Below are 14,778 nucleotides of genomic sequence, written 5' to 3'. Positions count from 1 at the left end.
AATTAAGTGACTTGCGTTAGTGTAGACCGCAACACGTAATGCGTCTGTACATAAGGGGATTAGAGCGCTCGAATGTCAATAAACAAACGCTCGGCGTATTTGCTTATTCATATTTAGCAAAAATTTTCTTCTGCCTAAATGTTGATTATGAATATCTGAACAATGTTCTTTTTTCATTTTTTCCGTAAACATATGAGAACATGTAAAATTTTGTATTTGTTTATTGTAAAATTAGTTTTTGTGTTGAATAAACAATCAAATTTGCAAAGCCTAGGATTCACTTGATGCGCAAAACATTTTAGGACGTGAAGAATGTAAGATTACTCACTTTTTTCAAGTATCAACCAAGATATTGCCAAAATAAAAAAATTTGTTTAAAAATTTCAATTGCTTATAACTAATAAAAAAATTTATAATTTGCAAAACTACTTTAAGGCATCATTTTTCGTCCCTTGAACTATCATTTGAAATCGAAAGGTATATGGAAATCCAAAACTCACTTTTGAGTGGCCCACTCGCAGGCTCGCGAGTATCTTCGTCAGATATATCGCAGATTTCCTGATGGAAAGTGGATTGAAACCTTCAGTGCAGTTCATTGGCCAGCACGATCCCCAGACTTAACGCCTCTGGACTTCTTTCTTTTGGGGTTTCTTAAAAACCAAATATGCCAGCATTCTTTTAAGACTGAGCAGCAATTACAAGAATGTGTAACCAACGCATTTAATTGCATTACATCTGACATGTTGAGTGCTGTTTTAAATTCCACTGTAAGAAAATCTCATTTGTGTTTGGAAATAATGGAAATCTGTTTGAACATCTGCTTTAAATTTAATTAAAAAATGTTGATTTACTTATTTTTCTTTGTGTAGGCAATTAAAATAATCATCTTATGGTAGATTTTTTACGCCTACTTAAAAATATGTTTAAATAATAGGAAAATCGCATTTGTTCTTGCATCTAATAAAAAAATGTAACATGTGAAACATCGTTGAATTTGTAATAAAAAACGGCATCGGATACAGGGTATACTTTTTTTTGGGGCCATATAAAAAAATAAAGTTGAAGATGGTTTCTCGAAAATGAAACATCGGATACAAAATCTAAAAACGCCAACACATAGCTCTTAAAATATGCCAATGAAAAAGTATTGTTAGTTTTTTTATATCTTTTAAAATAAGATCAGAAGAAAATAAAATCAATTTTGGCAAATTTTCGGTTTTTTCCCAATATCTCGACAGGCCATGAAAATTTTGAATTTTGTCAATGGAATTTAAATACACTTCAAATTAGGCAACTTTTTTCTAAATTAACCTAAGCTGTAACTTCAATAGGTACTGAGATCCTTATCTTGGACATCCTGTAAATTAGTAGCGTTTCTTCATTAGATATTTGAATTGGGTCAAAATCTAAAAGAGATGCAAAAAACAGAGGCCTATGGACCCTCGAGGATTTTAAATGTTTTAAATTTTATTATTTTAAAATTAAAATTTGGTCTAAAATTAAAATCTGTATGTCCAAATTAGTCTCAAAAGTCTGGAAAATTACTATAAAGCTATACTCACCCTTACAAAATTTATATTTTAAGATATTTTAAAACTTTATTTAATTGAAAATCTGGTTAAAACAACGAAATATTTCATCAGTTTTAATACATGAGTATGTATCTATTATATCTATTAAATTCTAGAAAGTCCTGTAGAGAGCACAATGTTATAAAAAATATTATTTCCACCTAATTAGGACCTTTTTTTAACTCTAATAAAACGTAAATAATAACATACATAATTATATTTAAAATATTATTCCAGGCGTATTTTTTCCTTGGAAATAATGCCATATTCAAAGGCTTGTATTAATATATTTTTAGCTCTTTCTCTAAATGTATCCCCCTCCAACGTTTTCTGCAATAATTCCATAAATATCTCGCCCAGCTCTTCTATAGTAGGTTTCTTCTCATCGACCGGATTATTAAATAATGCTTGATACTCTTCTTTGGGCAAAAGTTTTACTTGCCACAGGTGAATTCCCAAAAAAACACCCAGCATGGCATTTTCTTTCCATTCATTTAAAAGTGCTTCGAATGGAAATAATTCGTCAGGCGTTTCACCTAAGGACTTAAGAACTCTTGAAAAACTTTCGTGGTAAATTTTTAGGTATCCATCAATACGATAGAGGTCTTCTTTAGCAGCTCCAGAGTAGAAAAAGTAAGCAAGATCGTGGATCGGTGATCCGTCTCTTGCTAATTGAAAGTCGATTAATTTAATGTCTTCAACTTCGCCATTGTCCTTAAATAAACAAAGAGAAAAAGTAAAGAACCGCTATGATTTTATGTTATATAAATGGTTGCTATGTATTTAATATTGGTAATAATTAAAAAAGTGTAAATATTGAGTCCAGTACAAGCAGACTGGATATAAGGAGGCTGATCTCCGTACTTCCCAAATGAGGTGACGCGTTATCAAAATTGAACGATAACTGAATTCGCTGAGTAGCCACCTCGATGCTATTGGACACAGATGTGCTTCAATCTAATTGGCTTTTCTGCGCAATATTTTCATTTTCACTCGCGTCCGTTTGACGTTTTCGAAAGAGAAAGAAAGAGAAAAAAGGTTTCAACTCTTTTTAAGCGTCCACAAGTCAGTATAATATATGAATAAATATATATTTTTTTAATTTCTCATATATTTTTCGAATTTTATATATCAAAAACTAATTCGCATTAGTTAGGTTTGTTTTCGTTTGTGCAAGATAAAAATAGATTTCGAGTGATGAGAGGTATTTGATTATATTAAAAAAAGTAAGCATGTATGCGAATTGCACTTTCCTTAACCTTTAACTACTCGCGCACTTTTTTTTCACGCTACTACTCGCGCGGTGTACTTTGTACACCATTGCATTTTATGGTCTAAATTTGTTTTTGTTTGATTTTATTTACTCTATGAATTATTAAAATACGTGTAATAGATAATTGCCTAATTTTAGTGCATATTTTTTGCAAAAAATCAGTAAATATGAACAGAAATAATATTACACAAAAAGTAAATTCAAAAAATATATTCCAACAACACGAACACAACAAGTTATCTATTCACTGCCAGATCCGCCTTCCTTACATTTATGGCATGTATTTACGTTATCACTATGTTCTTTACACACTAATTGATGACAAGTATTGCATGTAATTATTGTAGTAACTCTATTCTTTTTTCTGTCGCAGATAAAGCATCTTCCTTTGATTTTTCTGGGTGGCTCTTCCTCTGCGTCGTTTACTTGAGCTTTTCGATACCCAGATAGAAAATGTCTGATATCTATAGGTAAAGTAGATATTGCAGCTCTTTCAGACAAATGAGGTCTCATCAATGACAGAGAAAGCGATTTTAGGAAAAGTCTTCTGTATTTGTGAGGAGAATAAGGATGAGTGGCGTTATATAAAATTTGGCTATTGATTCCTGCTATATTTAGTAACTGAAAGAAAAAAGCCAATTGCCATCTCCTTGTTCTTCTTCCAACAGAAAACGTATTGCACATTTTGTCCACTGTGTCCACACCCCTCTTTGTGATATTATAATCCAATATAATTTCAGGTTTGTTGGTATCTGGGTCAATGGAAGAGTCGTCGTGCATAGTAGAAATTAAAACAACGCATTTATTATTTTTCTGGATACTTGAAACTATGGTAACATCCTTTTGAAATCCGAAAATGGATGACCCAACCAATCTATTTTTATTTGGCAAAAACTCTATTGGCAGCTCCCGTTTATTTTTTTTTAGAGTCCCGAGAAATGTTATTTTATTTTGTAACAGATTCAGTGCCAAAGGGTAACTTGAATACCAATTGTCGCAAGTCAAATTCCGGTTACATCCTTTCTGTTCTTCTAACAATCGGTGAACTATGGCAGTTGGCGAGTTTAATTAATTGTATTGACCGTCTGGTTGTTTTGCACAGTAGAGCTCTAATTTACTGACATAAAATGTTTTAGCATCACAATGCACAAACACCTTCAACCAATATTTGGCAGGTTTGTTGGGTATGTACTGGACAAAGCTGCACCTCCCTCTAAATGTAATCAATATTTCATCTATGCTCATAAATTCACCAAGAGAGTAGTTTTTTCCTGAATTATAAACAAATTTGTCCAAAATAAATCGCATCGGGGCCAGCTTATCGGTTTTTTTTCCTTCGTTCCTTGTTCCTTTGTCATCAAATCTAATATTTGCAAGCAAAAAAAGAAATCTTTGATAATTCATGCAATCTCGAAATATTTCTGATCCGGTTCCGTCTTTCGTCCATAATTCCAAAAAATTGGTGTGATTTTGTTTCTTACATCCAGATAAAAACAATAACCCGATAAAAGCAAGCATTTCCGTTTTTGTAATGTCCTTTGCGTCTCTTTCTCAATTAAAATTTGCCCGAACTTTTGATTTCCAAATTAGTATACTGAATGATGTGTTCAATCATTTCATCATCAACAATTTTTGAGAAAGCACTTATCTCATCAGTTATGTCACGGGCGCATTGCTTTGGCCCTGGTAGTATTTTTATTATATTTTTGCTTTTGGGTTTAGTAGATTTACACATAGGATAACTTTTATACCAAATAGTTGTTTTATCCTTGCCAAAATACTGACCTTCTCTATTGGCCACTAACACGGAGAGTGGAACATCTTCGGAGCCTGAACTTTGATCATCTTCCACTTCATCTTGTTCTTCTTGCTCGCTTATTTCTTGTTCGGAGTTTGAATTGTGTTTATCTTCCTCTATATCTTCATTTTCATCAGATATGTCACCTTCCCCGCCAATTTCTTCTTCGGAATCCGTATCACATGTAACCTGGGCCACAGCTTCCAATTTATTTTGGGTTAATGTGTATAGGTACCTTCGTGGCACCAACAGAGGTAATCTTGTACTCCCACTTAGATTTTTACTTTCAAACTACATACCTATCTTTCAACTTATTTAAATTTTTATTTAATCACACTCAAAACAAATCCCACACTTCAAAATAAACGATTTTTTATTGTCAAACTAAAAAAATTATTATTTTAATGTATTTACATAATTACTCGCGATAATAATTACTCACGACAAACTTTTCGGGAATTCGACCTTCTACTTAGGCGATCAAAACCAAATTGGCACTGCAGTGCATTTGGAAGACACATCGAGCGAAGCATAGCTAGCTCGGTGACGCCGAAAAAGTGATCGTATGGAATCGGTAGCGGATGGCGCCAATTTGGTGTATTTTTTACACCAGTGCGAGCACAGATGTAAATAGCTCCGCCCTTGTGCGAAGCTATTTACATCTGTGGTGCGAGCAGTTAAAGGTTAAAAATATGTCACGATATATCAGAAAGTAATTGATCCTGATGGGAGTATAAATTGCTTACCAGACAGACAAATTGCTTACAGAAGGCAACTTTACGGAAAATGGCATGTCTATCACTTAAAAATTGAAAAAATCGCATTATTGTTATCATTAACATTATCAAAAGGTGGGACCAGCTAAACGTGAGGTACACTTCTGACCAATAGCGCCAATGTGGCAACTTGCTGAAACGATTTTTCGTTTATTTTTGGGTACAAACGTTTAGCATACAGATCTGTCTCCTTATGTCTAGTTGCCTCCATTTCCGTAACACCTCATAAAAACTTTGCCTAGTTTCAGACATAATAATCCACGTTTTATATGTAAAGGAGATATAGACAGTAATGAAGAAGATCATAGTAAGATTATCATAATTTACTTACCAAATACTTGAACAACATATTATTTGACCAGCAATCTCCATGTGTTGAGCACCAATATTTTCCTTTATATTCTGAAGCTTTTATAAATAATTTTATACAATTTTCAGGTAAAGCTTCCAAATCTTTATACATTTCTGAGTCATGATCTAAAGCATTATATGCTGCTACAATTGATTTTTTAAAAATAATAGAATCCCTTTCAGATTTTACAAAATACTGAAATATATCGCTAGAATACTGCTTATGAATTTCCTCATAAAACTCCCAATTGCGCTTCCTCAAAACAAAAGATAACGCATGAAACTTTCCATAAATTTTAAAGATTTTTTCCAAGCATTCTCTGTTTAGGTACGCCTTTTTATCGTGCAGCTTATACGCTTTATCAGACAAATTTTCCAAAGCAATAAAATTATTATTTCCAATCTGTGAATCGAAATAGGTAGCCGTATTGTCAAAGGGATCTTCCATATTTGCTTCAGCTTGTAAAGCTAATATAGCTGGTAGGAAATCTTTATAAAACAGTTCCTCATTTTTATAAATTTTGGCAAAATTGAAACCTGTAAACGGTGGTTCCATTTTAATCCCAACAGAGATTATCTCACCAGTATCGTTGTTATATATTTCTCCTTTATAAAAAGTAGAGAGGAATCCATCGCCCACATCAGCGACAATATTCGGTAACACTTTGTAATTTTTTAAACATTTTGCCTCAGCTATGTTTGTTAATATTCTCGTTAATTCAACTTCGATTTCGCTCATTTTCACTACACAACGACGCAAACAAACGGACACAAACTGATTGGGTCAATCTAAATTCTGCTGTAAATATACTGCATTTATGATCATTATCTAATCAAGTGAAATTTTATAAAACATTGTTCGCACAGGTTTCTCGGCAGTATTATTATTAAGCGCTTGATGGAACAATTTTAAAATGATTCAAGGTTAACCGGTTTAAAATAGACATATTTTTTAATACTTTAATTATATTTATTTAAATTAAGAGTATTGTAGACTTAATTACATTGTATTTTATTTTGGGCTACGCTATACCGGGTGCCCAAAATTTTATCTACTGCTAACTTATTTATTGTAAATTAATACATTAAAAATGTTAATCAAGGCGTATTTTTTCCTTGGAGATAATGCCATACTCAAAAGCTTGTATTAATATATTTTTAGCCCTTTCTCTGAATTTATCCCCCTCTAACGTTTTTTGCAAGAGATTCGCCAATATCTCATTGCGTTCTTCTGCAGTAGGTTTCTTCTTGTCAGCGGGATTACTAAATGCATTTTGATACTCTTCTTTAGGCAAAAGTTTTACTTGCCACAAGTAAATTCCCAAAAAGACACCCAGAAGAGCATTTTCTTTCCATTCATTTAAAAGTGCTTCGAATGGAAACAATTCTCCTGGATCTTCACCTAAGGCCTTAATTACCCTCGAAAAGGTTTCGTGGTAAACTTCTAAGTATTCATCGATACGGTAAAGGTCTTCTTTAGCAGCTCCAGAGTAGAAAAAGTAAGCAAGATCGTAGATCGGAGATCCGTCTCTTGCTAATTGAAAGTCGATTAATTTAATATCTTCAACTTGGCCATTGTCCTTAAATAAAAAAAAATAAAAAGAGTAGTAGTAACTTATTGTAAATTATCCAAATTGCTCTTTTGCTACATAGGCAGTGTTAGAATTAATTTAAAAAGTCTGCGTGTTAAATAGTAACACCTTAAAAAATTGTGCCTAGTTCTAGACATAATATTTAATATTTTATATCGTAACAAATTGCTAATATTAAAATGTTACAGGTAATAATGGAAAAATGAAATGCAGTAAAGAACAAAATATAGTATAATTTGGTATGTTTAAGTGACTTAATAAGACCTTTATTGAATTTTTCATAATTTACTTACCGAGTATTTAAATAACATATTATTTGACCAGCAATCTCCGTGTGTTGAGCACCAATACTTCCCTTTATACTCTGATGCTTTTATAAATAAATTTACACAATTTTCAGATAAGGCTTCTAAATCTTTATATACGTTTGAGTCGTGATCTAAAGCATCATATGCTGCTGCAATTGCTTTTTTTAAAATACTTGAATTCTTTCCAGATTTTACCATATACTGAAATATATCATTATAATACTGGTTATGGATTTGCTCGGATAACTCGCAGTTACGCTTCCTTAAAACAAAAGATAACGCATGAAACTTTCCGTACATTTTAAATATTTTTTCTAAGCATTCTTTGTTAAAGTACGCCATTTTATCATGCAGCTTATAGCCTTTATCAGACAAATTTTCTAATGCAATAACATTAATATTCCCAGTCTCTGAATAGTAATAGGTAGCCGTATTGTCAAAAGGATCTTCGATATTTGCTTCAGCTTGCAAAGCTAATATAGCAGGTAGTAAATCCTTATAAAATACTTCTTCGTTCTTATAAATTTTGAAAAAATTGAAACCTGTAGATTGAGGTTCCATTTTAATCACAATAGAGATTATCTCACCAGTATCATTGTTTTCTATTTTTCCTTTATAAAAACTGGAGCGAAAACCATCGCCCACATCAGCGATAATATCTGGCACCACTTTGTAATTTTTTATACATTTTGCTTCAGCTATTTTTGTTAAAATTCTCGTTAATTCAACTTCGATTTTGCTCATTTTCACTACACTAGGACGTAAACACACGGATACAAACTAGTTAGGTGAATCTAAATTCTGTTATAAACATACTACATTAATGATCATTATCTTATCAAGTGAAATTTTATAAAACACTGTTCACACAATTTTTTTTAGTACTATTGAGTCAAATGATAGACCTTTTTTTTAAAGTCATTCAAGGTTATTTAGTTTAAAACTAACGTCATTTTATAATATTTTTAATAAATGTATTCAAGTATCATTGTAGATTTAGTTACATTGTATTGGCTACCTACAGGATGCCTCATATTACATCTACTGATAGCATATTTATTATAAATTATTCAAATAAAAATGCTAATCAAGGCGTATTTTTTTCTTGGAAATAATGCCATATAGTACAGGGTGATCCATTTAACTTGAGACATCGCAAAATCTCGAAAAGTAAACATGTATCCAGAAAATGTTTTATGTGAACTTTGAATGGTTTTCAGGGGGCCATAAAATGACGTCAATGGTTTGACCTTGAGTGGACGTCTTCAAGGTCAACTTTATCTTTTTGCATAGAAACCTCTATTTTTTTTAATAGTGTCTGATTTAGCGTTAAAAAATAAGTAACTTTTATCTGAGACTTTTTTACATGAGACATCTTCTTTTCAAGATATTAATTCTTGATTCTTTTATGAATTTTTTCCTTGGCAATGACATTGGCCCATCGAAAACTTGAAAATAAAACGTACAAAGTGCAAATAAAAGAAATTGAAACAAAAAAAGTCATAAAATTATTTCAATAAATGTTTAAAGTGTTGACCTTCCACTTCTATACATTTTTCGACTCGCTTTCTAAACGATCGATGAACAGAGTGCAGCATCTGTGGAGTTATCTGCCCGCAAACCTTCGTGATTCGCAGCTTCATATTTTCGGGAGTCGTTGGTGGATCGCGATATACGATCTCCTTCAAATAACCCCATAGAAAAAAATCTAAGGGCGTCAAATCAGGTGACCATGCCGGCCAGTGGACTGCTCCACGGCGACCTATCCAACGTCCATTGAAGTCACGATCCAACACTTGGCGCGCAACGCGTGAATAATGTGCAGGACAACCATCATGCTGGTACCACATATTTGGTCTTACTTCAAAACACACGTCTTCCAAAAATACTGGTAGAATCTCCAGCATAAAATTACGGTATTTTTGGCCTGTAAGAACACCATCAATAAAATAAGGTCCTATGACTTTATCATTGATGATGGCAGACATTCACAGACCATGGCCGCTGATCTATTGCTCGAACCACCTGGCATGTTATGACGATTAACTACACCATAGTTTGTAAATGCAGCTTCATCGGTGAATAAGACGCGCAGAAAGAAATTGTTATTTTCATGCAACTGATTTTGGGCCCATTCACAAAACAACACATCCATTTTGGAAATTCCTGTGAAACCCTTGATGTAACAGCAAGTGATACGGATGAAACTTGTGGCGTTTCAAAATTCTCAGAACACTTGTTTTGGAGATTCCAGAAGCAGAAGAAATTAATCGTGAGCTGACTCCAGGATTATGGGCAACTACAGCTAAGACGGCAATTTCATTATTTTGACTGGTAATGCTTCTCTTTCGTGATCGATTTATCGTGCTCACACTTCCATCTTCTATAAAATGGTTCACTACACGATAATATGATGCTCGCGATGGAAGTCGCTATTGAGGATGTCGCATGGTATACAGTTAAATGGCTCTATTAATATTGCCTTCAGATTCACCATAGCGATAAGGACCATTTCAACTTTTTCATTTATTGTTAGACATTCCATAGTCACTCAACAAAATAGTCAAATACTTGATAACTGAACGAATTTTATTCATCACTATTTGCTTACAATCGCCTCAAAATACCTGGGATATATATACACGTGAGATCTGTTCACTATAGAAAATTTTCGCATCATAACAACTTGCATTGATCATTAATCAACAATGCCTTGTCGCAACAATATTGAAGAATTGCTGAACCAAAGCTATTCCTGTTTCTAATGTCATTGTCAAGGAAAAAATTCGTAAAAGAATCAAGAATTAATATCTTGAAAAGGAGAGGTCGCATGTAAAAAAGTGTTAAATGAAAGTTACTTATTTTTTAACCGTGTAATCAGATACTATTAAAAAAATAAAGATTTCTATGCAAAAAAGTGGAGTTGACCTTCATTTGACTATTGGTTTGACAAGGTCAAATCAATAACGTCATTTTATGGCCCCCTGGAAACCATTCAAACTTCACATGAAACATTTTCTGTATACATGTTTAGTTTTCGAGATATTGCGATGTCTCAAGTTAAATGGACCACCCTGTACATGTCGTCATGATAATAGACAGATTTTGACTAGTTTTTTCCCAACGCATTTTCCCAAGCACAATTATTAGTAAATATATTAAGATAAATGTACCATTTTTTTTTTACTCGAAGACTGGCAGAACTACGGCCGTCGTACAAGAACATCTTTTTTTCACATTGTCTTGAGGTTCCCAAGATAAGTTGATTAATAAACGTTGATTGATAAACGACTTATCTGAAATAGAAAATTGAAACTGATTTTATTGAATAAACTCAAAACCGAGTTGGGATTAAAGGAAATGCCAATACTTCGATTATCATAAAAGTAATGTACAACTTTTTCGGGAAAAAATATATTTTGAAGCTGTAAAAAATTGACATATTCACCTTTAAAAATTATTTAGTCAAGTTTTATATCAATTTTTTTCGTTCAAGAAGTAGCTAATGTGAGTATGAGAGAAAACGTTTTTACCGTAACAGCACTTTTCCAATTTTAAGATAATCGAGTTAAATTGGGCACACATTTATTAAAGTGATTGTAACTTTTGTAAATATTACATAGCGTCAACAATTCTGGGACCATAAAATGCGTCTTCTGAATCTCTTTGGTCGGGTCTAAGGTCCGTTGATCGGCAATCAGTAAATCTGTCATATTTGTGATAAAAAATTACCTACACACTTTTTTTTGCGGAAATCGTTAAAAGACCATACAGAAAGCTTAACTTGAAATTTGTGACCTCGACGCGTACTGGGTTCTTGAAAAAACTCAAAAGTTTTTTGGATTTCATTTATCTCGGGAATGCTAAGTTTGTAAGGACAAAAAATGTCGGGACATCATTTTCTACAACTCTTCTGATTAAGCCCACTTGGTGCGATAAATATTACAAAAAGTAGATAGCACCCAAAAAAGTGTTTTTTCGCTTTTTGGGATAGAAAAAATTTATTTACTGCAACATTGTCAATGAAAAAGTTGTTCGTCTCAAAAAAACCTACAAAATTCATTTAAAAATTTTCTAGGCCGATAAACCGTCTCCTAGCTATAGCGTGTACAATTACGACCATTTTGCTTTGTATGATGAAATCAAGTTTTTTTATACTCAAAATATGTAAAAATGTTCTTCCATATTTACAATAAGAAAAAATGTTTTCAATTGCAAAATTATAAATAATAATAATGAACAATAATAAGAAAATGAAAAATATTATATGATTATTTAAGAATATAGCATATGAATATTAACTTTATTGGTCTGTGAATTGGACTGTGAAAAAATTCGATAAAAGTTGTTTTTTTCATGATAATCTTCGTTTAAAATGTTTTGTACTTACATTAATCCTTGTTCTGTCAGCTTGTTGCGCTTATCACTAGTATGCGGTTATAATTACAGTGAAATCAACTGTAATTACTACATTAATTCAAGTTTAGTAACTAAAGTTTGTAATTCTTACTTTTAAATTATTACTTTAGAAATTATTATGCTTGCTCACTTTGATAAGGTTACATAAGATTTTTTCATTTTAAAATAAAGTACGAAAAAAAATTGTTGTTTATTATTTCACACATTTACAATAGATGCAATAGTTTATTTACTTATTTATTTATTCATTAAATACACTGACGTGTAAATTACCCTTTTGCGATAATAATACATAGTAGTACATGAGTGCACAATATAATAGTAAACAAAGTTTGAAAACCTAACAAAATTATAATCGATTACAATAGAAATTCTACGGGGACAGGTTTGAGACGCTATAACTAAGAATCGGCTATATCGGAATTTTTTTCTATGCCAAAAAGCGAAAAAACGCTTTTTTGGGTACTTTGGGGCCATCTATTTTTTGTAATTTCTATCGCACTAAGTGAACTCAATGAGTTCTAGAGAATGACGTCCCCGACATTTTTTGTCCTTACAAATTTTTCCAAAAACCTACCATTCTCGAGATAAATGAAATCCAAAAAACTTTTGAGTTTTTCAAAAACCCGGTAAGCGTCGAGGTCACAAATTCACACGATGTCAAAATAAGCTTCTTAAATGCTCCTTTAATGACTTCCGCAACAAAAAAGAGTGTAGGTACGTTTTCATCAAAACGACCTTTTTTTTCAACAGATTTACTGTACTAATCGTTACACGTTTCTTGTTTTCGTTTGCGACAAATTCATGGACGTTAGAGCCACAGGTTATTTATATTATGTTATTATTATGTTTGGGGCTTATTTTCCAAACAGGCTGATTGTTAAGAGAAGTACTGTCATTCTTAAGATGTGTAAGTCCGCCTACAAATATTGTTAGTCAAATGTTGTTAGTCACTTTTTAGCTGAATCTGAATTACGACGGATCGCTATACCATAGGAAACAGTTAATTTATCAAGCATTTTACCAGTTACCTTTCCTTTACGTCCTAGACTTTTATTTATCCTCTTTAACTTTCGTAAACGAGTGCCCATTCTTATTTCCACATGGCCAATGTACTATTTTTTCACCTACAGTTCGTTATACATCACTGATTTTCTGATGGCAGTGTACATTTTCGAATTCCGTCGCCACTATCAGGTATTTTACATCATGCAAATTTTCAGAGCGCTCAAACATTTCGATCAAAGAAAGAAATACCTTAAATATCTGTATTTTTTTTTGGTTCTTATAAACCATTTAATATTATTATTATGTAAGCATCAAGTTTCATTTTACCAGACGTTTCTTAATAATTTGCTCTGCATGCAGGTTTATAAGCTTCTCACCACCATTCTTAGTACTCTGCTGCTCATTTCTTTTTTTCCCACGTATAACACAGTTTACAGTAAGCAGTTTACCACTAAATCAACGATCTTACCAGTACAATACCCGATCAGAGAAGGTTTAATGATGTAAATTTACGTTTTTTCCATGTACCATTCCCAGATACTGAAAGATGCTTTTTATTAGATCCACCAGTCTTTGCAATAAAGCACCTATTTATTTTCTATTAATAATGGATGGCTGAGCATAAACTGATTTTGCGCTGAACATATTTTTTACAGTTAACTGCAATTTTAAATCCAAGTCTTTGTGTTTCAGTTGGCGCGAATACAACGTCACTGCCACAAGATTTGCAATTCACATATTGCGAAAAAGGTGTAAAAACCAAAACAAAATTGATCATGCGATAATCAACGGAATTATTAACTGAGCCATCAGTTACTCGTTTACTTAGTTTGCGGTTTTTTCTAGAAGCACTGAAACTAGTTTCGTTAGTTTCCGCTGTTTTCAGGTTGTAAAATTCTCTTCTTTGATCTTGATTTTTGAACACGATTTTTCAATCTTATATCTCTTGTGATTTTCTGGTACTCCTTCATGAATGAACTGAAAATACTAAGAAAACTTGCAATCTAATTTATATTACGAATCTTCCGAAAGTCCGAACTTGCTGAAATCTTAACGAGGATTCAATTTTATCGATACCAAAACTGCACTACACGGAATGATGAGATCTTTGTGACGTTTTTTTTAATTGCCAAAACAAAAGAATCGCGTTAATATCTGGTATCTTAGCAACAGAAAAAAATTCTAAGTGTTGTTTCGAATATTGCGGTGCGTGCCGACACAGAGAGCTATAATCGAATATAACTTTGGTTTTTTATTACAGAACCTCATAAAATTTTAGGAATACATTCTCCAAACTATGTACATACAATTAAAATATAGAATAGGATTGTTTTTGATTTTTTAAACTTTACAAGTATATCTAATCCCTTAATATAGAATGCATTCACGATGATAGGAACAAATTCATTTAAAACTTAGCGTTTTCTTATTTTTTTTATGTTTCGAATACGCCAATTAGCATCAATAGCTTTTGCGCGTTTGCAATATAAATTTTCTTAAACACTTTACAATTCTACAATATATTCTGAGTCAGTGGTTTGTAAAATTTGACATAATAGACTATTTAAACCTATGACATAAAAAAAATTATACAATATTTATTGCAACTGTTATTCAATTTATTGTCCATTTACTTCAGCGCATTTTTGAAGTCGGAAAATTTTCAATCACTTCGAATCGAT

The 14,778-nt window shown here is 32.3% G+C and overlaps 2 protein-coding genes across 2 annotated transcripts; both read right to left on the bottom strand.

The window, feature by feature from the left end:
- Positions 1 to 1,773: 1,773 nt before the first annotated feature.
- On the bottom strand, positions 1,774 to 6,625 carry LOC126737798 (uncharacterized). Its single transcript, XM_050442850.1, has 2 exons — positions 5,750 to 6,625; positions 1,774 to 2,285 (listed from the first exon to the last, which is right to left on the bottom strand). Exons 1-2 carry the CDS (start codon positions 6,506 to 6,508, stop codon positions 1,800 to 1,802), a joined length of 1,245 nt encoding a protein of 414 aa, XP_050298807.1. The 5' UTR covers positions 6,509 to 6,625; the 3' UTR covers positions 1,774 to 1,799.
- A 92-nt stretch (positions 6,626 to 6,717) lies between these two features.
- On the bottom strand, positions 6,718 to 8,477 carry LOC126737799 (uncharacterized). The gene is made up of 2 exons (XM_050442851.1): positions 7,655 to 8,477; positions 6,718 to 7,349 (listed from the first exon to the last, which is right to left on the bottom strand). The coding sequence occupies exons 1-2, from the start codon at positions 8,411 to 8,413 to the stop codon at positions 6,864 to 6,866; spliced, it is 1,245 nt and encodes a 414-aa protein (XP_050298808.1). The 5' UTR covers positions 8,414 to 8,477; the 3' UTR covers positions 6,718 to 6,863.
- Between the last annotated feature and the right edge of the window lie 6,301 nt (positions 8,478 to 14,778).

The sequence above is a fragment of the Anthonomus grandis genome, chromosome 6, assembly GCF_022605725.1.
Source record: "Anthonomus grandis grandis chromosome 6, icAntGran1.3, whole genome shotgun sequence".
Taxonomy (NCBI): Eukaryota; Metazoa; Arthropoda; class Insecta; order Coleoptera; family Curculionidae; genus Anthonomus; species Anthonomus grandis.
Note: the sequence above shows the minus strand (reverse complement) of the source record. Positions and strands in the feature narration are given on the sequence as shown.